This window comes from Perognathus longimembris, chromosome 3 (assembly GCF_023159225.1).
Source record: "Perognathus longimembris pacificus isolate PPM17 chromosome 3, ASM2315922v1, whole genome shotgun sequence".
NCBI classification, from domain to species: domain Eukaryota; kingdom Metazoa; phylum Chordata; class Mammalia; order Rodentia; family Heteromyidae; genus Perognathus; species Perognathus longimembris.
In genome coordinates, this window is record NC_063163.1 from 44,339,850 (window position 1) to 44,365,977 (window position 26,128).

At 37.1% G+C, this 26,128-nt stretch overlaps 2 protein-coding genes across 4 annotated transcripts in view; one reads left to right on the forward strand and one right to left on the reverse strand.

The window, feature by feature from the left end:
* Cab39l (calcium binding protein 39 like) overlaps positions 1-26,128 on the reverse strand; it is a 95,885-nt gene that overhangs the window by 26,000 nt on the left and 43,757 nt on the right. For all 3 annotated transcript variants that reach the window (XM_048341410.1, XM_048341412.1, XM_048341411.1), the window contains 4 exons: positions 21,254-21,393; positions 18,856-19,020; positions 9,759-9,877; positions 2,361-2,529 (listed from right to left, as the gene is read on the reverse strand). In XM_048341410.1, the coding sequence (XP_048197367.1) occupies positions 2,361-2,529; positions 9,759-9,877; positions 18,856-19,020; positions 21,254-21,355 (555 nt within the window). In that variant the 5' untranslated portion in view covers positions 21,356-21,393. The remainder of the gene's footprint in view (positions 1-2,360; positions 2,530-9,758; positions 9,878-18,855; positions 19,021-21,253; positions 21,394-26,128) is intronic.
* On the forward strand, positions 21,668-22,178 carry LOC125348295 (40S ribosomal protein S12-like). The gene has a single exon (XM_048341413.1). It carries the CDS (start codon positions 21,744-21,746, stop codon positions 22,140-22,142), a length of 399 nt encoding a protein of 132 aa, XP_048197370.1. The 5' UTR covers positions 21,668-21,743; the 3' UTR covers positions 22,143-22,178.

Genomic DNA, 26,128 nt, shown 5'->3' on the forward strand with positions numbered 1-26,128 from the left:
CTCTCACACTCTTTTTCCCACTTATGACCACATGAGCTAACACACTTAAAAAACAAGCAAACAAACAGATTTAAAGCACCTTCGCTAAACAGGCTGAGTAAATCCCAGCCTGCATATAATACACTTTTAAGCACTGCAAATCACTTTCTCCTTTCTCTGGAAAGCTATTAAAAAGTGTTAAGACAGGCAGTGGTGGCTCACACATCTCACCCTGGCCACTCAAGAGGCTGGGATCTGAGAATCAAAGTGGGAAGCCAGCCCAAGGAAGACAAGTCCTCAAGTCTCTTATCTCCAGTTAGCCAACAAAAATCTGGAACTTAAAATGTGGCTCAAGTGGTAGCTAAGCAAAAGCACAAAGTCTTGAGTTTAAAGCCCCAGTACTGGCACACACTATAAAAGAACTGTCTATCATTTAAGTCATAGGCAACATTCAAACACTGTCCATATGTACAGACAATATAAAAATCCAACATGCAACTGAACACCTGGGGGGGGAGGGAAAGGGGGGGAGGGAGGGGGGCATGAGGGACAAGGCAACAAACAGTACAAGAAATGTATCCAATGCCCAATGTATGATACTGTAACCTCTCTGTACATCAGTTTGATAATAAAAATTTGAGAAAAAAAAGAAATAAAAACATAACAATTCAAAAAAATCCAACATGCACTACTCAATATTAAACTATACATTTATGATAAAAAATTTGTCATATGAAAATTTTTGTTATAAGAAAGTAAAAAAATTAAGTATATAGTTTCAAGATATTTATATCCTGAGAAAAATCACAAATGTATTGAGTATGACATAGATAGAATTATTAAATTTCTAGGGTACATTTAAAGAAGTGAATCTGAATATATACATTTAAATGAATCTTATCGGGCTGAGGATATGGCCTCGTGGTAAAAGTGCTCGCCTCATATACATGAAGCCCTGGGTTCAATTCCTCAGCACCACATATATAGAAAAAAGCCGGAAGTAGAGCTGTGGCTCAAGATGTAGAGTACTAGCCTTGAACAAAAAGAAGCCAGGGACAGTGCTCAGGCCCTGAGTCCACACCCCAGGACTGGCAACAAAACAATACAAAACATAAATGAATCTTATCTATATTCAGCCTCAATTGTTTTCAATGATGCTTTTATATTATCAGCTTACAATATTTTTACAATTCTTCTGATGAAGTGGCCTTCTGAACCAATTTGATACACTAAAGAAAATCAGACTGTATTCTAATCATCTTTATTTTATCATTGCAATGACTGCTATTTACCAAATCCAAACCAGCTTTAGCTATGTTGATCATCCCCTCACACACTAACCTCAATGCAAACAGTTTTCTCTTTCTAAAACTTTATTTATAATAATTTCAAAATACATTAAATAATGGCAGAGGCACAAATATAAGTAAATGTTATTCTAAAATGTGGACCTTGAAGATAATGAACACTGGATGTGTAAGTCTGGTAAGTCTTATAAATTAGTTCTATGTACTTTTCTGATATGAGCTCTGAATATCTTTTTGATGGGAAAATACATAAAAACAGAAATAGTAACGGTAGACAGGGACTATAGGGAGGAGTAAATGGATTGTTGTTTAGAGGGCATAGAGCTTTAATTGGAAGATGAAAAAGTTCTGGAGATTGGATACTCAGCAGTGAATACAGTACTAAACTATACTGAAAATGAATAAGATTGTAAAACAAAAAGAATTAACATGGTTTGTTGTGCCGTAATTAAACATTTTTAAGTTAAAAAATAAACAATATGTGTGTTTGCTACATGACAAAGTAGATCATAGATGATAAAAGTATGGGTGATTATAATTATCTGTACCATCAAGTACAAATATACCGAGATGACCAATCATACCACCAAAATGCCAATGTAATTCATTAGTATTGTGTTTAACCCTGTGAAAATTTAACAACTACAGTGACAAAACAATGCAATGGCCTTCATCTTCTAAGCTGGAGTTCTCTCTCTTCTCTCCCTACCCAGTTCCTTTCTTCCTCTCCCTGGGAGTAACTTCTATTGCTGCTTCCTATATCTTTCCAGAAGTATTCTGTGCATATGTATCTCACATAGAAGCTACACTCTTTCATCTGCTTTTCACATAGATAGCATGGCAGAATAATGTATATGTTACACTGTTTTCCATCTGAGCTTATCTTTTTCCACAACATTATAGATTAGCTTCACAGGCTGTAATTCATTTACTGATGCCTCTTATGATCCAGGTCACATATATGGTTGGCCACAACTGGGCCTTAGGAAGAAAAATTTTTCCTTTTAAAATTAAGATGCCTCTTTAGAAGTTAAATGACTTTGACTAAATGATCTGATTCAGAAAAAAAATTACCTTAAAGGTAGCAAAGGCATCTGATGCAATATCAAATGTTGACAACTCCACATACTTGAAGAAATCTCTGAATTGATCGGAAAAGAGGATGATTTTGGCAAGTGGTTCATGTCGAATACATTCTCTCAGCATAATCCCACAACGTAAGGCAATCTGTGGGGCTTCATATCTAAAGCAAAAACAAGGTAGGAACAGAGAACTCTTGTTATCCCATTAACAAAATAACATCAATGATTTCTAAAGGACCATTTCAATACTGCTGCTAATGGAAACAGATACTATTTGTTACAGCTTATTCAGACACTACTCATTCAACACCCATTCTCAGTAACGTGCCTGGAACCACTCCAGATGCTGGGGAGACAACAGCAAGCAAGCCAACGTCATTGCCATCACTGCCTGCTTATTTTAGTGAGGACACAGCATTTTGTGGGAGGAAGAGGCAGCATATAAACAATGTAAATTTGTTTTATGTACTCAAGTGTTGTGAAAACTGTAGATGAAGTGGTTAATATTACAGAATGCAAGTATGTAAGTTGTGTGTGCGATCCTTTAATTTTTATTTTAGATTGAAGGGAAGGGGCCAAGTATTCTAGGCAAAGGTGCAATGGCTCTAAGACAAAAACAAGCTTGAGTTGGAAAAAATGAAATACAGTTCAGGTGGTGAAATATAGGTTACAGTAGTGAGTGGTGTCACAGCAGGCCATAGAGGAGGACAGGGCAGGGCAGGGCAGGGCAGGGCAGGGCAGGGCAGGGCAGGACAGGGCAGGGCAGGGCAGGGCAGGGCAGGGTGAGATCATGCTTAGGCTTACAAGCCAAGAGAAGCAATTTTGTTTTATCTTAAGGGGGATAGGAAGCCTTTAGAGAGTTTAAAGGAAGAAATTACCCCAGCCTAATGGCTCTGGGGCTGAGCTATTGCTCAAAGCTGTAGCATGTGTCTAGCATGAATGGGAGTCTGGGTTCCATTCCCTGCACTAAAACAAAGGAAGGGCAGGGCAGAACTACATGTGGAAAATGAACTGTACTGAACACAAAGTGGGCTGGGGAGCTGAGTAGAATGTGGAGATAAGGTAGGTTGGTAACAGAAGCTGAGCAAAGGCAGCTCACAGGAGGGTGGCAGCAGACACAGGGCTGTGGGCCCATGCTGGATACTGTCTTGAGGAAGAGCCAACATGGGCTGATGTTGGAGGTAGGGTTGGGTACAAAATAAATTTGGAAACTCAGTTCAAGAATGATTCCTTGCTTTTAGCTTGAATAAATGAGGAAATTGTGGTGGCATTTAGCAGAATGAATAGACCAGCAGAGGAATGGGTTAGAGAAGAAATGAAAAATTACTGTTGACTATGTTAACTTTGAGATAGCTCATATCTAAGAAATAATGTCTTCAGGAGACAAGAGAGTATCTCCATCTGGAGTTCAGGAAAAGACAAGGAAGATTTATAAATAGCTATGACCAACAGACAAGAAGTTTTCCACTGATTGGTTCATTGAAATCATTGCAAAATGACTGTATATGACCCAATATTGGGGCTGGGGATATGGCCTAGTGGCGATTCCCCAGCACCATATATACAGACAACAGCCAGAAGTGGCGCTGTGGCTCAAGTGGCAGAGTGCTAGCCTTGAGCAAAAAGGAAGCCAGGGACAGTGCTCAGGCCCTGAGTCCAAGGCCCAGGATTGGCCAAAAAAAAAAAAAAAAAAAAAAAAAAAGACCCAATATTTGTTACAGGAAAAAGTTTGGGACTGGCACACTAAATCTGTTCCATTTCTAATTAATGACAGTCTCTCAAATGTCAAATTCAATATCAAAATCAATTTAGGTCTGAGTCACATGTGTGATAAGATTTCAAGGAAATGAACAGTTCTTAGCCCAAATAAAGACAAGTCCTGGGCTGGGGATATGGCCTAGTGGCAAGAGTGCTTGGCTCATATACATGAGGCCCTGGGTTCAATTCCCCAGCACCACATATACAGAAAATGGCCAGAAGTGGCGCTGTGGCTCAAGTGGCAGAGTGCTAGCCTTGAGCAAAAAGAAGCCAGGGACAGTGCTCAGGCCCTAAGTCCAAGCTCCAGGAATGGCCAAAAAAAAAAAAAGACAAGTCCTGTGGGGAAATGACACATTTGACAATTGTGTGGCAAATTAAGGAAGAATAGAACAAAAGAAGTTACAGTTGTAAAAAAAAAAAAACCTGACAAGTCTCATCACATTTTTAGACAGATGAAATCATTTACACTACAGTTGAATTACAATTCTCATTTTTATGGTATTAGTATAAGGCTCATTGGAAAGTGTAACTTTGTCTCAAAAATCCTTGAAGAGGTCTTTTCCTACTTTGAGGGGGGGATAGGACAAAAATAACACTCATAAGGATCTTTCAAATTTAGTATGAATTATTCAAAATGGGAAAATACCAACAAAAAGAATCAAGATTATATTTTAATAGGGAAAAATAAAATATTTGAAAACAAAAAGCAAACCACCCTAACATAAAACTTGGAGATGGTTTGTTACTCAGTAATAATGTTTTGCTGAATAATAATGAATAATATACTTTGACTGACTTATATAACTGCAGCCCCTCTTTTTAGCCTTTTCAACTTAAAAAAAATGTACCATTCCTTATAAGATCATAGTATTTGCATGAAATTCAGATTCAAGAATAAAATCCCTTTCCCACAATTTAAGAAACAGGCTACTTTACAGTATTTCGTCTCCTGCTTTACAAAATCAGGAGAGGCAGTAGCAAACAAGGGCACCATGATAATACTTATTTACTTTTGTCTTGCTTTTACTGAATGAAACTAAGTTTTATTTAAATACTGTGGAATAACAGTACCATTAAGTGCTAATATATTCAGATAGACACAATTCTTTCTACAATAGCAAGGAATAGCAATTTATAGTGCTAGCAATTTTTCTTATCAATAGAATTTGAAAACCAGTCTACTCATACACATGAATAGTTATAAAGAATATTATTATTAAAGATGTAAAAGGGATATATTTTCTGAAATGCTGATAAAAACACTGTCAATCATTGATAGCATATTTAAGATACTATAAAATAAAGGGTGTTGACCAAGAGAAAGACCAAGATACAATTTAAATCCAGGCTTATTAGTAAGATATTTGTGGACTTTCCTAATTTAGCCCTAAAGCTAACTTCTCTATTTCATTTCCCATCATTCCCCATTTCTCTGGGGTATGCCATTCCCTTTGATGGTATGCCTTTATCTGCATCCACCATTAAAACCTCTCATTTTCAAGGCTTAAGTTCAAACATCTTCTTGACATCTTTTGTAATCACTCATCATTCAGGAATACTCTTATTCGTTCACATTCCCACAGCAGCTATTCTGTAATTTTATTTGAGCACTTTTCTCATTCTCTAAGATGGCATGTTGCAAGAAGTTGTTATAAGTCTGTTTCCTTCGCTTCATTCTAAACAAATTAGTTGCTGGAGATCTATTTTACCTATCCTGTAACTTTTTCCTTTACCTTTTCTCCCATTCCCATTTGGTGCCTATGTCTTATTTACTGTTCCTTTCTCCATCATTACTCCAACCCCAGAGTGGATAGCTTTAATGTGTTTTCTCACAAAGTAGCATTTTGATGAATTCAGTTTAAATTCAAACTCTGATTGAATTTCCTGGCCCTAGTAGACTCTAATGAGAGTCAACTTTGGCTTAAACAAAAGCTGCATAATCCCTAGCCAACATCTTTCTTTCTGAATTCAGTTTTCAAGCTGAGACTATCAATAAAAATGTTCCACTCCAAGTTTTAATATAATTCTTTCTCTTTTTTCCTTCTATTTGGTGAAGTTTATTAGAACCATCTGTGATGCAGTGATGATTTATTCTTGAGGACCAAAAGAACATTTAAAAAAGTATTCCTCCGGGACAAAATACTTAGCAGTTCATCTCAGGGATTTGTCCTCAACAGTTGGAAATGTCATTCTCTAACATGACAACTTCTTAAAGTTAGGAACATACTGGGATATATAGGGAAATTACTGATTTTCCTCAAATACACTTTAAGGAAATTTATCTTTTCAACTTGACAGCCCTCTAGGATACTGACTTCTAGAAGGTTATTGCATAACAAATAAGTGCTCCATAAGTTAATCCGTCTTAAGTTTTAAGTCCCAGTCACATTACCATGCTTAGTTCTGGTAAAGAATCAGTATTTATTTTACCGATCTATCCTACTGACAGATTAGTTTCCCAGAGAAAGAAAACTATGACTAATCACTGTTCCCCACAATGACTACCTATGGCAGATAGCCAGTTATGGCTAATCTGATGAGAAATTGAGTCGCTTTCATAGAATTGAATCACATCCTCCTTCCTGATTTATAATTTGGCTAATATCATCTGGACTATAATTAATTGTGTAAATATAGAGAAAGTATATGACTTATATGCATGCTCACTCAAATCATGATGGCATGTTGGAAAATCCTTTATAAACTTAATGAAAGCCAAAATGTTTCAACTAGCAGCAAGCTTCAGTAATCACTACACAGAAAATGGCAGAAAAAGCTTATGCAAGAACATTTCCACTTAAGAACAAAGACTGTATTATGAAAGGGGAAATGACTTTTCTTACTATTGTTGGGAGCAAACAATGAAAGACGATACTTAGAAAACTTTCTTAAAATGCCATTTACTAATTCTTGGCCTATTCAAGAGTTGAGAAGGTCTGCTTCTAATCTAGAAACATTTTATTTTTAAAAATGAGTTAACTTTTTCCACTGAAAAGGCCTACAAGCAATAACAATTAAGTGTCAATAAGTACTCCTAGAATCCAGATTATAGTCTAAGAATCATTTCTCACCAAAAAGAACCAGGTCTATTCAAGTATGGCCAAGTATATCTTACTGCACCAGAAAACAGTGTCATGTGAAAAGACAGTATCCAAGGGATCCCAGAAAGTCAAATATGCATTAAAAAGAAAATGTATACAATTAAATGAGACATGGAGAACATGAAATCTGTTAGTTAATAAAATGTCAGAATATATGTGTGAAAGAAAGAGAAATAAAACTTATTGAACACCAATGGAAGTTTCTAAGGTAACGATTTATTTCCCTTCCTCCCTCCCTCCCTTCCTTTCTTCCTTCTATTTGTAGGTACCATGGTTTGAACTCAGGGCCTAGCACTTGCTTGGCTTGTTTGTTCAGCTAGTACTATACCATTTGAGATAGGCCTCAAGTCCAGTATTTTGCTGGTTAATTGGAGATGAAATCTCATGGACCTTTCTGCTGTGGCTGGCTTAAAATCCAGTTCTCTAGTTCTCACCTCTTGAGTAGTAGGATTATAGGCATGAGCCACCAGCTGTTTTTATTTTTTAAACAACCAAAGTAGTTTGAGTGTGAGCTATGTATTGGTGATTATAGCATTATTAAATGATAAATATAATAATATTGTAGTTATGTAAAAATGCCTTTAATTTGAGGTGCTTATTAAAGTGGTCATAGATATGCTTTAAAGTACTGCAGACAGAAGAAAAATGGGCAGCACATGGGTGCATTGGGGAGATGGATGAAACAAACAGAAAAATACTGATAGTTGCTAAGGTTGAGTGATAGGGATTTCATGATGTTTCTTGTATTTCCTACCTTTGTCTACAACTGAAAATTTTTGTAATGAACTTCAAGAAAACAAGGTTAGGAGATATTTATGATTCTGACATAACACTCATGGAACATCTGCCAATGGCCATGGTTCTTCATGGGTCACTGAGAGAAGTTTAATGACCTCATCCTCAAGTTCTTGCAGTACCCTGGAGTACCACTTACCTAAGCCAGGAGACAAATTCATTTAGGATAAGAAAGCCCTTTTCATTTGGAGCTTGGGCTCTAAATTTTTTATTCCTTGTTTTATATCACATGTTCCCATTAAACAGACATTTATCAATTTCATTTGGCCTCATGTTCTTTATGTTTAGACCTGAACTCTTACTTTATACTCCTAAATAACACTATTGCTTAATGTGTAAATGTATCAAGCCAATCATGTCCAAAGTTTTCAAGGAATTTCACAAGGTGTAATCAGTAAAGGTTAATCAGCATTCCATGTAGCTGTTCTCATTAGAGCTGCTTGTGGTCTTCCCTGTCCTCAGGAACACCAACAGTTCCATCTTCCTTATCATCTATAGGTCTTTCAAATCTTCTTAAAGATACACTAACAGGAACTAGGCACAGGGCACTGAGACTTGTAATTCTTGCTACTCAGGAGGCTGAGATCCGAGGATCACAATTCTAAGCCAGCCAAGGCAGGGAAGTCAATGAGACTGTTATCTCCAATAAACTACTCAGAAAAAGCCAAAAGTGGCACTGTGGCTTAAGTGGTAGAGCACTAGTATTGAGCAAAAAGAAGCTCAGTGATAGCACCCAGGCCCAGAGTTCAAGCCTCAGGACTGGCAAAAAGAGAGAGGGGGGGGAGAGAGAGAGAGAGAGAGAGAGAGAGAGAGAGAGAGAGAGAGAGAGAGAAATGGAAAAGAAAAAAAAAGATACCCTAACAACAAAAACCATGAGACTTAGATCTGGATTAGAAACGTGGCTTTGTCACTTGTTAGCTATATATCCTATTCAGGTCTCTTGAGTTTCAATTTCTCATCTGTAAAAGGGTAAAAATAATATCTAGTTCTCAGAGTATTATTAGAAAGACTTGAATAATATAAACAAAGACACTGAATGTAATACATGGCACAAAGGAAGCCCTAAATAAGTGGCATATACAAAATGGTATGAAAGAATAAGTTAAAAGTTTGGATAAAAAAAATAGATGAAGAATCATTGTAATAGAGAAGAAAAACCAGAAGCATGATCCCCAAATTGTTACTAATGGTTTCACTGGGAAAGATTATGAGATGCATTCTCTTCTTATTGAACATTTCTAAAATGCTTCCTGGGTGGCTCCCTGGTACCTGCAGAATGATATCTGAAAAACTCAGTGGGGCATGGAAAGCACTTCTTAGTCTGATCCCAGTTTTTCCATTTATATGTATTCTACCTCCATGCAGAAGCAGGACACCTTAGCAGATGCCATATTATTTGAGTTCTCAGAAGTAGAGAGAGAGAGACAGAGCAAGTAAGAGAGAGAGTATGTGTGTAATAAGTATAGACTGGAAATCAAAAGCAGTATAGAATAGAAAGAGAGCAAAAAGTGGAGGAAAGAGAGATAGTAAGTGAAAAATATAACACTTAGAAATGCAAAGGAAGGATTGCCTTGCAGCCTAAGTAATCTTAGAGATATGGAATTGGAAGGGGCTGGTCTCAAACATGGTAAACACCTGTCCTGTAATTCCAAAGGAAAACTGACCATATCTCCCATATCTACCTTTGAACAACTATTTTAAATGCAAATCCTACTTGGAAGGAACCAGGCACCTACCCTTTGAGGAGCATAAACAGGATGTGAGGATGAGCACTAATGTACTCCACAGTAGGACAGCGAGTGCCTATTTGTCTTCTCAGGATGTTGTTAAATATCTGGGTCACATCTTTTTTCCCCTGTTAAAGAAACAAACTACCATTAAATTGTATACTATAAATGGATGCACTGTGATGGAATGTAAAACACACACAGAGAGATAGTGCCGTCCTTTGTAAAACACAAACTCATTAGTTTGTTATTTTCCATAAGCTGTGCTTTAAACACAAAGTCCACAAGAACGGATGCTGCTCCTTCCCAGCTTCCCTGAAACTCTGCACTGAACTTGGGTTTAGTATATGGTAAATGAGGGGGAAAACTCCATTGCCTGCTCAGTCAGTATGGTCCTAGTTCTGACCATCATCTTTCAACTGAACTAGAAAAGAGCTTCCTAAGCTGGGCCCTGGTAGCTTACACTGTAACTCTAGCCACACATGAGGGTGGAGATCCTGCCCAGGCAGGAAAATCAATGAGACCCCTATCTCCTATCAACTAGCCAAAAGCTAGAAGTGGAGCCTTGAGAAAAAAAAAAAAAAAGTCAGTGCCCAGACCCTGAGTTCAAGCCCCATGATTACAAGTCCCTCCCCACCCCACACACTTCTTACAGTTTCTCTACTTCAAGGCATTTTCACTTTGCAGAGACAGCTAGCAAGAAATTAAAATGCAGCCACACTATTCTCTTCCCTTAAGCTCTTCAACATACCTCCTCCTCCCTCCCCCTCTCTCCTCTCTCCTGACAGTAGGTCTTAAATTCAGGGCCTGGGCTCTGTCCCTGGGCTTTTTATTTTAGCTCAAGGCGAGTACTCTACTAATTGAACTACTGACTTTTTCTTTTTCTTAGATGGAGATAAGAGTCTCACAGATTTTTCTAAAGATATCTTAGGGGGCTGGGAATGTGGCTTAGTGGTAGAGTGCTTGCCTAGCATGCATGAAGCCCTGGGTTCAATTCCTCAGTACCATATACACAGAAGAGGCTGGAAGTGGTGCTGTGGCTCAAAAGGCAGAGAGCTAGCCTTAAGTGAAAGGAAGCCAAAGACAGTGCTCAAGCCCTGAGTGCAAGCTCCAGGACTGGCAAAAAAATTTTTTTTAAAGATACTTTAGGGATGTAGCTTAGTGCAGGAATGCTTGCTGGGCAAAGGTAAGGCTCTGGGGTTCTATCTCCAGGACCACAAGAAAATCAAACCTAACTAAAACAAAACAAACCCCCACCAAATTCAGAATCATTTTTTCTCAGAATTTTAAAATCCTAAAGAAAAAAGTGTTCATACTACATGATTTTATTTATACTATGTTAGATTTGTTGTATAAAACAAGCATAGCTATAAATATAAGTGAAGTTTTAATTTAAAGCAATCATCTGGTGTATTCAAGTCTTTCTAGACTCCACCATATAATACTGTGGAACAAATAGCAACCCTCTTTGAAATGTTCTAAGAGCGTGTTTTTCATACCTCCCAGTAAAATGCCACAGAACATTTCCATACAGCATTCCAGTGAACAGAACCTGATCCAACTTTTACACAGAGGAGAACATTCTTCTCATCCATCTGTAAATGTGTGCTGAGGCAAAGAAAGCCCCCTATGGCTAAGAAAAACAAGTTCTGCTACCAAGGACCACTTCTCCAAACAAAGGACAAGATTAGAAAAAAAGTGAAACAGATGCAAGATGAATAATAATCTCTTAATGACATGTAATCTAAGTAATTATTCATTCCTCATACAAAGTCTATTTCAAAACCAGTCTTCTGCAACCCTTATATCCCAGAAGTATCCAGAAAAAAAGGGGGGAGGAGGAAGAAACTAAACAAAAAAAAAATCCTCAAAATACTTTGAACATAAAAAGGCAATATCCAAAAATGACAAAAAAGTTTTAGATTACATACAATGTAACAAGTCAGATCTCATGCCTCTAGCAGTACTTATTAGCTGGCACATTAAAAAAAAAGATCAGCTCTAAACAATCTCTGATCAAATGAATGAGTGAATGGCATATAAGAGATTACTAAGAATCAAATGAGAAAAAGAAAATGAGGGAAATAATCAGAAATAAATGCTGGGGCTGGGAATGATGTTTAATGAGTGCTAAGCCTAGCAAGTGGGAAGCCCTGAGTTCAAACCACACTACCAATGCATACATATGCATGTCTGTCTGTCTGTCTGTTTGTATGTATCTATGTGTCTGTGAAGAAAAGGATATAGAAGAATTTGGGGGAATGGGAACTGTTTAGTACATTACACTTTTATACAGGGTTTGTAAACTAGTTCTGCTAATGGCTTAGGCATCGTTTATTCCTACCAAAACACGTAAGAACTTGTTCCCAAGTTGATGGTCTTGGAAGGCAGGCCTGAGAAAAAATGAATGGGCCATGAGGGGATAGCCCTTAAGTATGGATTGATGTTTCTCACAGATGCTAACTCAAGAGTTAGGCTCCCTTTACTCTCTTCCAAATGTAGCTATTTACTTTCTGCTTTCAGCCATGATCTGATATTAGTCTAGTGTCTCACCAGATACCAAGCAAAGGCTGGTGTCATGTTCCTGAACTTTCCAGCCTCTAGATCCATGAGTCAAATAAAGACCTTTTATTAATTCATTATCCAGTCTGAATTATTCTGTTATGCAACAGAAAACTAAGACAATACTTCAACCACCACAACAAAAAAGCAGTCTTGTTGAGAGTTCTGTGTGGAGAGAAGACTCAGAAGAAACATTTGTACTGAATTTTTTTTTGGCTTTATGGACTAAGTTTATTCATTAATAATTTTTACTTTTTATTCCAAAGGTGGTGAAAGTTAGGTAATGAATACATTTCTTTTTAAACACTGTTATCCCCTCCCTCCTTTTCTCCCACTTATCCCTCCTTACTCAAGCCAGGCCCAAAGGTTGCATGGTTTCCTTCATTTTCCCAGTTCCTAAGTGCATAGGACCATATGTAATGCAGCATATCAAAATGAACTCCAAGGATTGGAAACAAGAGTTTATTTTATGTACTGTATGCAGTTACTTCTATTTATTTCTGTTTTAATTTTATGTACTCTTTGTCTTATATATATAAGCTTAGCTGATCAAGGGAAGGGAAAGGGAATCACAGAAACAGAAGGACAAAGGATGAACAACAATGATACTCCCTTGACACTTTGTTGCAAATGTACTGAATTTTAACAGCAGGAGCTAGATAGGCACAGAAGTCTGCAAAGGTGATGGGTGGTCACTGTATGAATTAGCAAAGACTTGTGCCAAGGACTAAATTTCAAAGTAAATGAATTGATCAATATTAGGAAAGATTTTGAGAACCCAAGCACAACATATCTCAGAATTAGCTGCTCTTAAAAATTCTTACATAAATTAAATTTCCATATTAAATTCTACCAGTATAGATGGGAGGAGTCACTCCTGCTCCCCCTATAATTTTCATTCTTCTGTCTTTTCTGCAGCTGGCTTCTTCTGCATCAAATATCTTTATCTTGGGGTTAGACACTGGAAGTTCTGTTTCAGTTCTAGGTCCAGCATCCTTGCAGAAAGACTCTACTCTTGCTTTGGTCATATGTCTATGCATAGGCCAGTCAGCTGTATGTTTAGCTGGCTGTTCTCACCCTAACCATGCTGATGAGGGAGAGTAAGTATCTCTCAAAGTGGAAAGACTGTGTAAACAAACAGTTGCATTAGAGGTGGTCTGAATAGTTTTTATCCTATGGCAGATCACATTCCTTAACAACAACGGGAGGGGCAAACTAAAATGGTCTTGTCTTAAATATATTACAACTAATAGGCTTTGCTTTGCTTCTGATTAAAAACCTAATGCCAGAAGTCGTGTTGTGACTCAAGTGGTAGAGCGCTAGCCTTGAACTGAAGAGCTCAGGGAGAATGCCCAGGCCCCAAGTTCAAGCCCCACGAACAACCAAAAAGAAAAACAAAAAAACAAAAACCCAATGCCAAGTATCATTTTAATAACACATAAATTATGTAGTCATTACAGATAAAATCTTGAAGCTTGATTTCATTAGTTTTTAGAAAGTAATAGGATAACTAACAAAATCCATTTACTATGATATGGTATTTCCCCACTTGAGATTGTACACTGTTTGTCTAAACAACCTAACATAGTCAATGAACTATGAATATGACATTTCAAATTACTAAATAAATAATATAGTGAAAGTTTATATCTTAAGATTTTACAATTTTGGTCTCATTTTTGCAGTAATAAAACCCAAAGTGAAAGACTACTTTAATTAAGAGATGAAATAGCAAAAGGTTTTAGAGGACAAAAACACTTAAAACCTCAAGAGAGCTATTAAATATCTTAATGAGAAGATAATCTGGCAGTGGTTGTTTGGCCAATTTCTTTTCAACATACTGAAGACATAAATTAAAGACAATTCCTAGGGTCTACAAACTGTCAGGCCTGGGAGATATACCAGGGAAAGCAGTCATGTCCTCTAAGATTCTCAGGTCTGAAAATCTGGTTAATTTTAACTTGTAATGGTTCCATCTTATTTCTTGTAGAGAGCTATTAGAGTAATAAATAACTTGGAGAATGCCATGTTAATTAGTCCCTAATGCCGTACTGCTTATCACTATATGAGCATCAACTGTTCTTGTCAACAAGTGCAACTGTGACCACTGGTTTGATCTAATCTTTTTGTTCTTTATATCTATAGAAACAGAGTGCTATAACAGGTCTCTTTGTTCAGTTTTCATAGTTTCAGTTGTTTTGGGAAGGGGGAAACATACAGTAATAGAGGGTGAAATTGATTGGAATATACTATAAATATGCATGGAAATGAAACAATGAAATATGTAACTAATATAAGCTAAAAAAAAACAAAAACAAAAACTAAGCCTTCTGGAATGCCATTTCAGAGCACTTTTGTTTTCTGAGTGATCATTTTCATTCTTGGCTAGAATAAACTTTTGTTATACATTCTTGTGTGAGAATCTGTTCTAAACTGACAACAGCAAGAAGTCATTTAAAGCTATCTATTATCACTGCTTCTTTGAGCTGTTTTCTTACTCAGTTGCAACAGTGGACTAGTTTTGCAAGGCACACTTACCTTTGAAGTGCAAGCATTGCTTCTTACATGTATTTTTTAATCCCTTGATGTCACACCACTTTGTGTTTAGAAACATCAAGGAATCTAAAGACCTGTCTTGAATAGTGGCCAAACTACAAAAGACAGAGCTCTTGGTTTGATCCCGAGCCCACAAAAATCAGAAGCTATGCAGTCTCTGCCATAGTCTTTTTTATTTTTTATTTTTTCCCCATCTTATAATATGCTGATATGATTCTTCTTTGTCAGCAAACTTAAGATTTAAAGAATTAGAAACAAATTAATGGCTATGTAATGAGATTTATTTTAGACTCAAAGATCTGCTTTAACTAACCATTATTCATACAAAAGTAGGATCCTCCAGCATTGTCCCCACCCCAGTAAACTACTCTCCTTTTTTTGTGTGCTGGTCTTGGAACTTGAACTCAGGGGTTAGGCACTGTCCCTTAGCTTTTTCACTCAGATCCTGTGCTCTACCACTTAAGCCACTGCTCCACTTCCATGTTTAATTGGAGATAAGAGACCTAAGTACTTTCTTTCCAAGGCTGGCTATGAACTGTGATCCTCAGGTCTGAGCCTCATTACAGGCCTGCACCACTGGCTCCTAGCTCCTGTGGATTCTTTTTTTTTTTTTTTTTTTTTTTTTGGGGGGGGGGGTGCCAGTCCTGGGCCTTGGACTTAGGGCCTGGGCACTGTCCCTGGCTTCTTCCCACTCTAGGCTAGCACTCTGCCACCTAAACCACAGCGCCCCTTCTGGCCGTTTTCCATATATGTGGTGCTGGGGAATCAAACCGAGAGCTTCATGTGAAGGAGGCAAGCACTCTTGCCACTAGGCCATATTCCCAGCCCCTCCTGTGGATTCTTGATAAATGGATTTGTCACAGAGATTCCTAAGTTAGTCCCTACTGCCCATTCACCAGTTCTAGGCTCCAAATTCCAGCTCCCAGAGACTTTCAACCTCTACTAATCTTGTCGGTCTTTCTTTTCTCAACATGCTGTTTTTCCCTAAGCATAGAAAGTTGCTAGCCTCCTTCATTCAACATATACTATTAGTACTATTAACATACAGTGCTCCTAAAAAAGGCTGAAGGATAAAAGGTAAACATAGCTCATAAAGAAACAACTTCAAGATGGATGTTATGTCACTGTTATTAAAGGTTATAGTCTACTTGATTATTTTTCTCCTGAATCTCCTTCCTAGTATCCTTTCCCTGCTCTAAACCTTTCTCTAATCTCTCTTTTACTTCCTACTCCATCAGTCCTCAGAGAAGACATTTCCATTACTGTACTCTGCAAAGGGAATCTAAGCCCTTTTCTTTCAGTCTTTTCCTTCCAGACACTGTCTGCAGAGTCTAAAAGAAAAAAAACTCCAGCAAGGTGTCATCTAAATAAAAGCTTTTTCCCCCTCGATAAGGAATGTTTGCTCTATCCTCCTAAGTTATCTGGGATGAGCGCTTAATTAAAGTGATACAGTTATCATTCAGAGTAGTCTAGATGGACTTCTAAACGCTATACAAATTTCTTAAGAAAAAATGGCTCATTGGTGTGTCTTTCTTTTGATCCAGTTTCTTATCCTATGCTTTGATCTCTCATTCTCATTCCTACATTCAGCCAACCAACCTACCAATCAACTTGCATGCAAGGTATTGGGAAATACGGTCAAGGTACTCAGGCAGATGGGCTTACCAGTACTCTCTAAGAAATGGGATGGTGATGGTCTATGTGTCTAGAATAAATGTTGAAGGTAAGAATATTTTTATCATGCTATCATCAGGTTATATGGGTGCTGTGGTCTTACAGTTGTGTGTGTGTGTGTACGCATGCAGATACTGGGGCTTGAACTCAGGACCTCATGCTCATCCTTGGCTTTTTTGCTCAAGGATGGTGTTCTACCACTTGAGCCACTTCTGGATACTTCGGTCGTAAGAAGGAAAGTTAGCTGAACACTTTTGTCTCCAACTCACACAGATACACAATACATTTTAGAAGTAAACTAATATTGCTTCCTTGGTCATATTCCTTCCAGTATCCAACTGCAAACTTGGTTAATCTCATAAACTAACTCAAGTGAACAAAGGAATCAATGTTGGCAGTAGTCTAATTTGTACTTATTCTTAGGAGAATGTGAAAAAACAATAGAAAACCAATAGGAATAGGATCATAATCCAAGAGTAGGGGCCATTTTTCATATTTATGGTTACTGTCCAGCTAAACCTAAAGCAAACATAAAAATACAGGGTTGTAAGCTGGGTGCCATTAGTTCATGCCTGTACTCAGGAGGCTGAGAACTGAGGATCTCAGATCAAAGCCAGCATGGGCAGGGAAGTCCAGAAGACTCCTATCTCCGATTAACCAGCAAAAACCTGAATGTGAAGTATGGCTCAAGTAGTAGAGTGCCAGCCATGAGCAAAAGAGCTAAGGGATAGCACCCAGGCCCAAGTTCAAGCTCTAATACTGACATACACACCTATACAAAACCTAGTGTTGTAACCAAACAATCCCACTTATATTATTTAGCTAAGGAAAGAGAAGAAAATAGAAATATATATCTTCTTATATAATACAATGTTTATTTGTACTGCTTTTATTTAGTAAAAGTAAAGAGAAGCTGTTAGTTCATACTATCCTTCTGTAGATGAGAAAACTTGGGCTTGGATAGTTATGACTATCACATAGGAGAAGCCAGATTCCCATCAACACAAGTGTTTCTCCACTATGACACAACTCCGACAAATGTTCATAATATCTAATTTTAAACTAAATAAATGAAGCATAAGGCATATTAATGCTTATAAGAATATGTCTTAATTCTATATATAGCCAATTTGTAAAAAAAAAAAAAAAGATGGTAGGATGCAGTGGTATGAAGACAGAATCAGGAAAAAAATAAAAGATGTGAGGGACCCACAAAGTGGTGTGGAAACAAAGCATTAAAAAAACGAAGCAAGAGGAAAAAGACTATAGGGTAGAAAATGTCATAGATACAGAAATAGCCAGAATAAGGGAGGAAAAGACAACTGGGTATACATGAAACGAACTATGAGTTGAAACCTGAGCCCTTCAGGTTCTCCCTGATCTTGCTTCCAGCCAGAATACCAGGCTGTGCATCATCCCCTGATGGCTTCCTCTGAATTACTCCACCATCACCACAGCCAAATCTCTTCCCCTATCTAATCTGCCAGGAAGCCCCAGACTAGTATTTCCACAGATCCCCAGAGCCCTAACCTTATCTCAACCTAATCACTATAATCACAGTAATTAGTTTTCCTTCCACTTGCTCAGTGAATAAAACTAAAAGCAATTAACTTGAGAATCTGCATATCTCATCTGTCTCTGAGACTGTGGAGAGTCTGAAAAAACAAAAAGTATGATGGTAGAAATAAAGCAATACACAAAGAGAAACTAAGGCATCTATCACCTACACAGTGAGTGCCTCGACTTACATATAGATATATTTTTCACTGTAGTATCACTCACTGTTAAATAATAAAATGCCTATATATATTCACACTTTATATTTCTATGCTTTTTTTAATTTAGTCAACTGTTTAGGTGAACTTGGTTGAATTGCTGCCAAAATTAGAAAAACATTCTGTAACACATTTAACAAACTTCCCAAATCATAGGTATACTATTTTAATAAAAATAACTTAGTAGATACAGTGTTTGAATTATAACAGATAATTACTTAACATTTTGGAACTTTAGGTTCTTCATCTATAAAATGGGTACAAGGAGATTATTTAAAACCTTATGTAGCTTTAAGAACTAAATAAGTTGCACTCAAAACTGTACCTAGCATTATAATAAGTACTCAGCCAATGTTAGTAGTATTAGCCATTAATCCATTAACCTAGCTGCTACCTACCGGTACAAACTTAATTATAGTATACCTTTAAAAGTAACATAGATGAGATTGCAAATGTCTTTTAAATATAATATATGATTAGCAATCATTTTTTAAAGTTAAATGTTGATAGTATATATGTAAAAACAGAACAGTTTTCACCTCAAAGTCTATAAACTGCAGGTCAGCTATCAGTGTCACCAACAGCCCACTGTTGTAGAGTTCTTGTGCTAGTTGAGCCACTGCCTCTGTTGGGGGCTCCTTGTCATTTGTACCACACAGAATTTCCTTCATTGCTTGCAGTGCTTTTGACACTTCTTCTGAAGCCTAGTGATCAAAAAGTATGCTAACAGTTAAAAAGAATATCAATTTCAGGCCAAAAACAAATCAGCAGAAGAAACATCTTTTAGGCTTTATTTATTCATAATCAAAGACCATTTCATAGCTATGAACAAACTATTAGTGGCACTATTTTTTTGTTTAGAAAAATGTTACTAAAATTTATGTAAATAGATCATAGATCTTGTATTTCTTCTTAGCCAACATAACCGAAGTAAATTTTCCTTAAAACATATTTATAGTCTAATTTCAATAATAACTAGAAATAAACAATATATAGCAACTTTACTCTTAAAAATTAAACATTCTGTTTTGAAGATTCATCCACACTTAATAGTCATTATTTACAGTATTATGTTAAGGTTTTTCAACAAATTCCTATTATCCTAATCTTTTACTGGTCAGGTATAAATTCACAAGTTGTAAGAACTTGTAAGTTTTGTTAGTTTATTCCTCAAATGTAACTGACTTTTAGCACTTATGAAACTTAAAATAATTCAATTACATTTAAAGAATAATAAATCCACAGAGGCAGAAAGATTAATAGGTGTTAAGGCCTAGAGGAGGAAATATGAGAATGACAGTAAATGGTGCATGTTTTCTTTTGAGGGCAATGAAAATGTTCTTGAATTAAGATAAATGCAAAAGGGATAAGTAGAAAAAGGCAAGTGATATTAAAATAACGTAAAGCAAGATAACTCCTTTTTTTTGGCCCGTCCTGGGGCTTGGACTCAGGGCCTGAGCACTGTCCCTGGCTTCTTTTTGCTCAAGGCTAGCACTATGCCACTTGAGCCACAGCACCACTTCTGGCCATTTTCTGTATATGTGGTGCTGGGGAATCAAACCCAGGGCCTCATGTATATGAGGCAGGCACTCTTGCCACTAGGCCATATCCCCAGCCCCAAGATAACTACTTTTAAAAATGAAGGGCTGGGGGCTACTCTACCACTTGTAGAGTGCTAGCCTTGAGCAAAAAGAAGCTCAGGGACAGTGCCCAGGCCCTGAGTTCAAGCCTCAGGACTGGTTTAAAAAAAAAAAAAAAGAAATTTTCTGTCAAGTGGTAGAGTGCTAGCTAAGCAGGCAAGCCCAGCAAGAATAAAAGCCAGAATTCAAACCTTGGTAATGGCAGAAAAGAAAAAAAAATTCCAGATGTTTTTATGGCCCAAATGGAAGCAATCTTTAATTTATTAAGGGATAAAATATTCCTTTGGGGGGGGCGGGCATTGTTTGGATTTGAACTTAGGACCTAGAACTTAGGAAGCAGACACTCTACCACTTAAGATATGCCCCTGATCTGGGAAGATTATTATATTGTACAATATATCCACAAAAGGTATTTTAAATATATATAGAGATGAGAATTATGAAGCAGACCTCTTTGTGATCATCTCTCAGAACTTTTCACTACATCCTAAGATGTAAATACTTTTGTGTATTTCATGACATTGCTTTAAGTTTGGATCTTAAAGGTTCCTCAAGGTCCATATGTTCAATTAAGGCTTACTCCTCAGCCTTGGTTCTTCGGCAAAGTGGTAGAAACCTTAATGGGAGGTCTCTTCTAGTTATTGGGGGTGTACCCTTGGAGGGCACTTTGAGTTCCCTAGATTTTCCAGTCTGAGCCATGAGATAAATGATATTTTACTATTCCATGTGGTCCTGTCATGATATGCTATCCTTGCCAGAGGCCCCAAAATTGTGAGGATCATTTAAGTTTCTATTCTGGGCCAATATTTGGCTCAATATTACAGAGAACACTAAAGCTAAAATAAAGTACTTTACATCCCTCATAGAATTTAAATTGTATCATATACTAGGACAGAAAATGACTATGAACTCATGGGCATAGCTTTGTTGAATCATATCACAGCCTAGTTATTTGGAGAATAATGAAGGCTGCACTGTAGTACAATCTATCTGCCAATTTTTAACTAAAACATTTTTGTCTTTCATGTCAGTATAACATGATACACGAGTACAATCCTGAGATCCTTAAACTCCACAGTGATTCAACAATAGGCCAGATGCTCAACAGTAAACCAAGAGGTCAACACGGCAGAATGCACAATTATCAGGTACATAAAACAACCTGAAGCCAACGTAAATTTTCTTCTAAACACCCTATTTGTCTCTCAAGCCTTGCTTGGGATCCTCCATTAGGCTCTTATAGTGTTTTGGCCTTAAAATAGATGTTTTTCAACAATGTTTTTGTCTTAGTTCATACCTTTTCTGTCTTTTTTTCTTGTTTTTCCAAAATGGCCATGTTGTCTTTCAGAATTTTCACAATTTCTGCTGGATTTTTGTGTGATTTACTAAACAAAGGCATTTTTCATGTATAAAAATCTCTTCTTCCAATATGGAATGCTAAAAACAGACAAGGCAACAAAAATAATAACTTTAATTCTTAATGTACTTAAATTACCAATATGTGGGTTTTAAAACATAACATTAGTTCAATAATTTGAAAACAAGAGATCAAATGATAATGAATTTCAAGTCTTATGCCAAAGTAAAATACATATTAAATCTTTATGAAAGGTATTTTAAAATCTTTACCTAAAAGTTTTTACTCAAGAGTTTAAACTTACAGCAATAGAAATACAAGAATTATGCAAGAATAAGAATTATTTCACTCTTTCCCTGCCGCCGCCAAGCCGCGCGGAGGCGGAGGCTCGGGTGCGCTCAAGATTCGGCTTCACCCGTAATCCACCGCCATGGCCGAGGAAGGCATTGCTGCTGGAGGTGTAATGGACGTTAATACAGCTTTACAAGAGGTGCTGAAGACCGCCCTCATCCACGACGGCCTAGCACGTGGAATCCGCAAAGCTGCCAAAGCCTTAGACAAGCGCCAAGCACATCTGTGTGTGCTTGCATCCAACTGCAATGAGCCCATGTATGTCAAGTTGGTGGAGGCCCTTTGTGCTGAGCACCAAATCAACCTTATTAAGGTCGATGACAACAAAAAACTAGGGGAGTGGGTAGGCCTCTGCAAAATAGATCGCGAGGGAAAACCCCGTAAAGTGGTTGGTTGCAGTTGTGTCGTGGTTAAGGACTATGGCAAAGAGTCTCAGGCCAAGGATGTCATCGAAGAATACTTCAAATGCAAGAAATGAACAAATAAATTTAAAAAGTTGAAAAAAAAAAAAAAAGAATTATTTCAGAGAATAGACTGTTTAGAATAAAAAAGAGTAATAATAAAATAGATTAAGCTCAGAATTCAGTTATAAAGCAATATTTAAATGTATATCACAAAGTACTCCACGGTAATTATAAAACTGCAATGTAAAATTAATTGGAGTCTGTTCATTATTTACTCTTTAAATATTCAATTGTCTATAATTACTTGTATCCTCAAAGCTATAGTGGAAGGTGAGGAGAGTATAGAAAAGAAGTATTCTAGACTGCTTTGATAAGGTATGATGGAAAAAAAAAAACCTTGTAACAGGAGGCTTTAGCTAGTAAAAAGATGTAAATTTATTAGTAAAATATATCTCATATATTATAGAAATATGATGTAAAAAACAAATCTCAAGCATTCAGAAATGAAAGCCACTAGTTTCAATGTATATTTAAACCGAACTAGAATAATATTAGACATAATATTAGGTAGCTTTCCTCTACTTTTCATATCCTACATATCATTCCAGAAGTATGATTACATATATTACAATATGTTAGTAGCAATATGGTATGCTAATATATAAATACATCATTTTTACCTATACCTTATCAGTGGATATTTTTAACTAATATCTTATTATTTGCATATTTTAAAGTACATTTTTCCCAATTTTCCTTCCTTCTTTATTTTTTGGTTGTACTGGGGTTTAAACTCAGGGACTTTGTGCTTGCTAGGCAGGTGCCCTAGTACCTCAAGCCTCTTTAGTTTTAGTTATTTTTTCTATAGCATGGACTGCATTTGTCCTATCTATGCCTTTAGCCTACATGTAATGACAATGACAAGTATGTGTTACTATACCCAGGCTTTTTGTTGGTCTTGCTAGTTTTTTGCCCATACTGGACTCAAACAATGATCCTTCCAGTCTCCACCTCTTGAGTAGCTGGAATACAGGCATAAGCCAAAATGCCTGGCCCATTTCATCAATAAATGATGATACAGTTAATCAATGAAGAAAAAATATTATACCCAAATGCATCTATCAACTCACAGAAGCACCCTAACCAGCTAGTCCTGCATTAAAACCTGGAGTGTGATAGCAAATCTCTCATCTCCTAGATTCAAATCTGCTTCTCTGAAATCTATTTTGCAAGCCTTTCTGTTTTATATGAAAACTACCAATATGTTCCTTCAAGAAACAAAATCAGTATTTATTGTTTATGATCAAGGGTTCCAATGGATATATATGTGTACAGTGAAATCTATCACCAATCTATGTATGTATGTATGTATGTATATATCTATCTATCTATCTATCTATCTATCTATCTATCTATCTATCTATCTATCTCTATTTAATTTATTGGTGCTGGTCCTCGAACGTCATTGAACTCAGGGCCTGGCCTCTGTCTCTGAGCTTTTGTGCTCAAGGTTAGTGCTCTACTGCTTTGAGCCACAACTCCACTTCTGGCTTTTTGGTGGTTAATTGGAGATAAGAGTCTCACGGACAGGATTTCCTGCCCAGCTGGCTCCAAATGGTCATCTCCAGATCTCAGCTTGCTTAGTTGCTAGTTAGAGGTGAGTCACTGGCACCTGGTACTTTTTTATAATTACTTTTTTTGGGGGGCCAGTCCTGGGCCTTGGACTCAGAGCCTGAGCACTGTCCCTGGCTTCCTTTTTGCTCAAGGCTAGCACTCTGCTACTTGAGCCACAGCGCCACTTCTGGCCGTTTTCTGTATATGTGGTGCTGGGGAATGGAACCCAGGGCCTCATGTATAGGAGGCAAGCTCTCTTGCCACTAGGCCATATCCCCAGCCCTATAATTACTTTTTAAAATAAATTTATTCTGAATGTCTAATAGTCAATGCTCAAATATTTGGTACTGAAACAGAATTTTAATTTTAACAGAATGTGTAACTGTTTTTCCATGTATTATTACCACACCAAAGTAAACAACTGTTAACTGAAGGAATTTCAAGTAAATATTTCCTTGATATTGAATATACATGTATACATACACCTATGTATGTAATATGTGCATATATATATGTATGTACACACAGGTATATATATGTATGATTTGATATTATCTGTTACCTGTTGGTCTGCTTTGTTTTCATTGTATCAATCTAATTCTACTGCTAACCTGCTGCAATTACAAATATCTTCAGGATTTCCACGTTAATGTCAACATAGTGGTTAGCTGTAGCTTGTTCGTGCATTCATTTTTTCATTGGATAAATAACCTAAGTAAAGCACGATACACAATCACCTTGCTACTAAGAGTAGAATTGTGGACAGAAACAAAAAATTAAAAAATCCCTATTCTTTGGTGCTTTTTAAGTGGAAAAGACAAACATTTTAGTGGCAATATGTAACAGCTAATACTATGTAGTGCTTCTTAATATAGAATCCTTCCTGGAAATACTTTAAATGTGGCATTTATTATAATAATTGTAAAATAAAATTTATTGAATAATGTTTAAAGTTTCCTAAGATTATTCTTCAATTTTAGAACCCACGCATTGAGGGAAATCAACACACACTCTCAGATCATTACAGTTCTATCCCCCAAAGCCCAGCAAATTAAGGCAGAACTTTTCTGCCTGCCCTACTCTCCTAACAGTGGGTAGCACCACTCTACCCCCAGACAGAATACTTCTATCACTGGCAAGCTTAAGGTACTACTCGTGGGGCAACTGCACATACATGCAATGCACACCATTACATTTGAAAAATGGGCCAAATGCACTCAGAACCACATGCTACACAAACATTGGATACCAAAGCTCAGGCTATGGGTATGGCTCAGTGGCAGGTATCTGTCATATATACATAAGTCCCCAGAATCACACACAAAAAAGATATTTATGCACCCCCTTCTAGTCTTAGTGGAGAGACTAGATTCAGAAATTAGCACTCGTATCTGGCTGTCATTTTTTCTATTTGTAAAATGAAAGGTTCTTAAAGTAAGATAGAGCATCAGATTATGAAATGAGATAGGCCATTTACCATGAACTCTGGGTTAATCAGTCTTATATTCACTCCAAGTCTTTAACACCTAGCATCTATCATTGCCAAAGATAAAATGCTTAAGATGGAAGATTCCAGAAACTGGTGGTTGTAGGGGAAGAGATGGCAGTTTACTTCAGAGTTTTAAGAATATACCATGTTTGTATTTCAGCAAGGCAGTATGCCCTGTTAGTTCAACAGACTGACTATGATGAATGCCTTCTAGGCTTTGAAAAGAGCTAAGGCCACCCACTTCGACCTGCTCCAGCACTAGTACTGACATGGGACTAGCACACAAAATGTTAACAGACTGATACTGGCCCTTCTGCACTTTTCCACTTTCAAGAGTAAATGAATATAATAAGCAACAAATTACATGTTCTAAAGAGACACATACCCTGCTAAAGGGCATCAGGGAGACACTGAGGCTCTGACAAAAAGAGAACAGTATAAAAGCAACATACACAAAAAATGCACATATGCACGTGTATACCTACATGCCCCAAATGTGTCATAGCAACCCCAAATCTATACAGCAGAAATAACTCCTCAGAAAATTGATTGAGGGCCATCAGAAGGTACAGAGTTAGTCTACATTTATGCATTCAAAGAATATTTACTACAGCTGGAGATGTAGCTCAGTGACAGACTGCTTACCTAGCATGTATGAGGCCGTGAGTTGGATCCTCATCATGAAAAAGAAAAAAGAATTATTGGGCACTTGTGCCAGGCAATGAACTAGGAAGTATAAAATAAATGAGCCTCAGAGAACGCACCATCTTACTACACTTGGCCTTCCCAGACCAGAAAAGGAAAACAGATAAATAGAAACAAAACAAACCCTAAGATGATGGCGTGAGGATATTGTTAAATGTACATCATGATAGCTGCATAGATATTTTACAGCAGCATGAAGAAGACATAAGTAAACAACAGTGGGGTAAGGGAGAGTAAAATGAGCCAGCATAG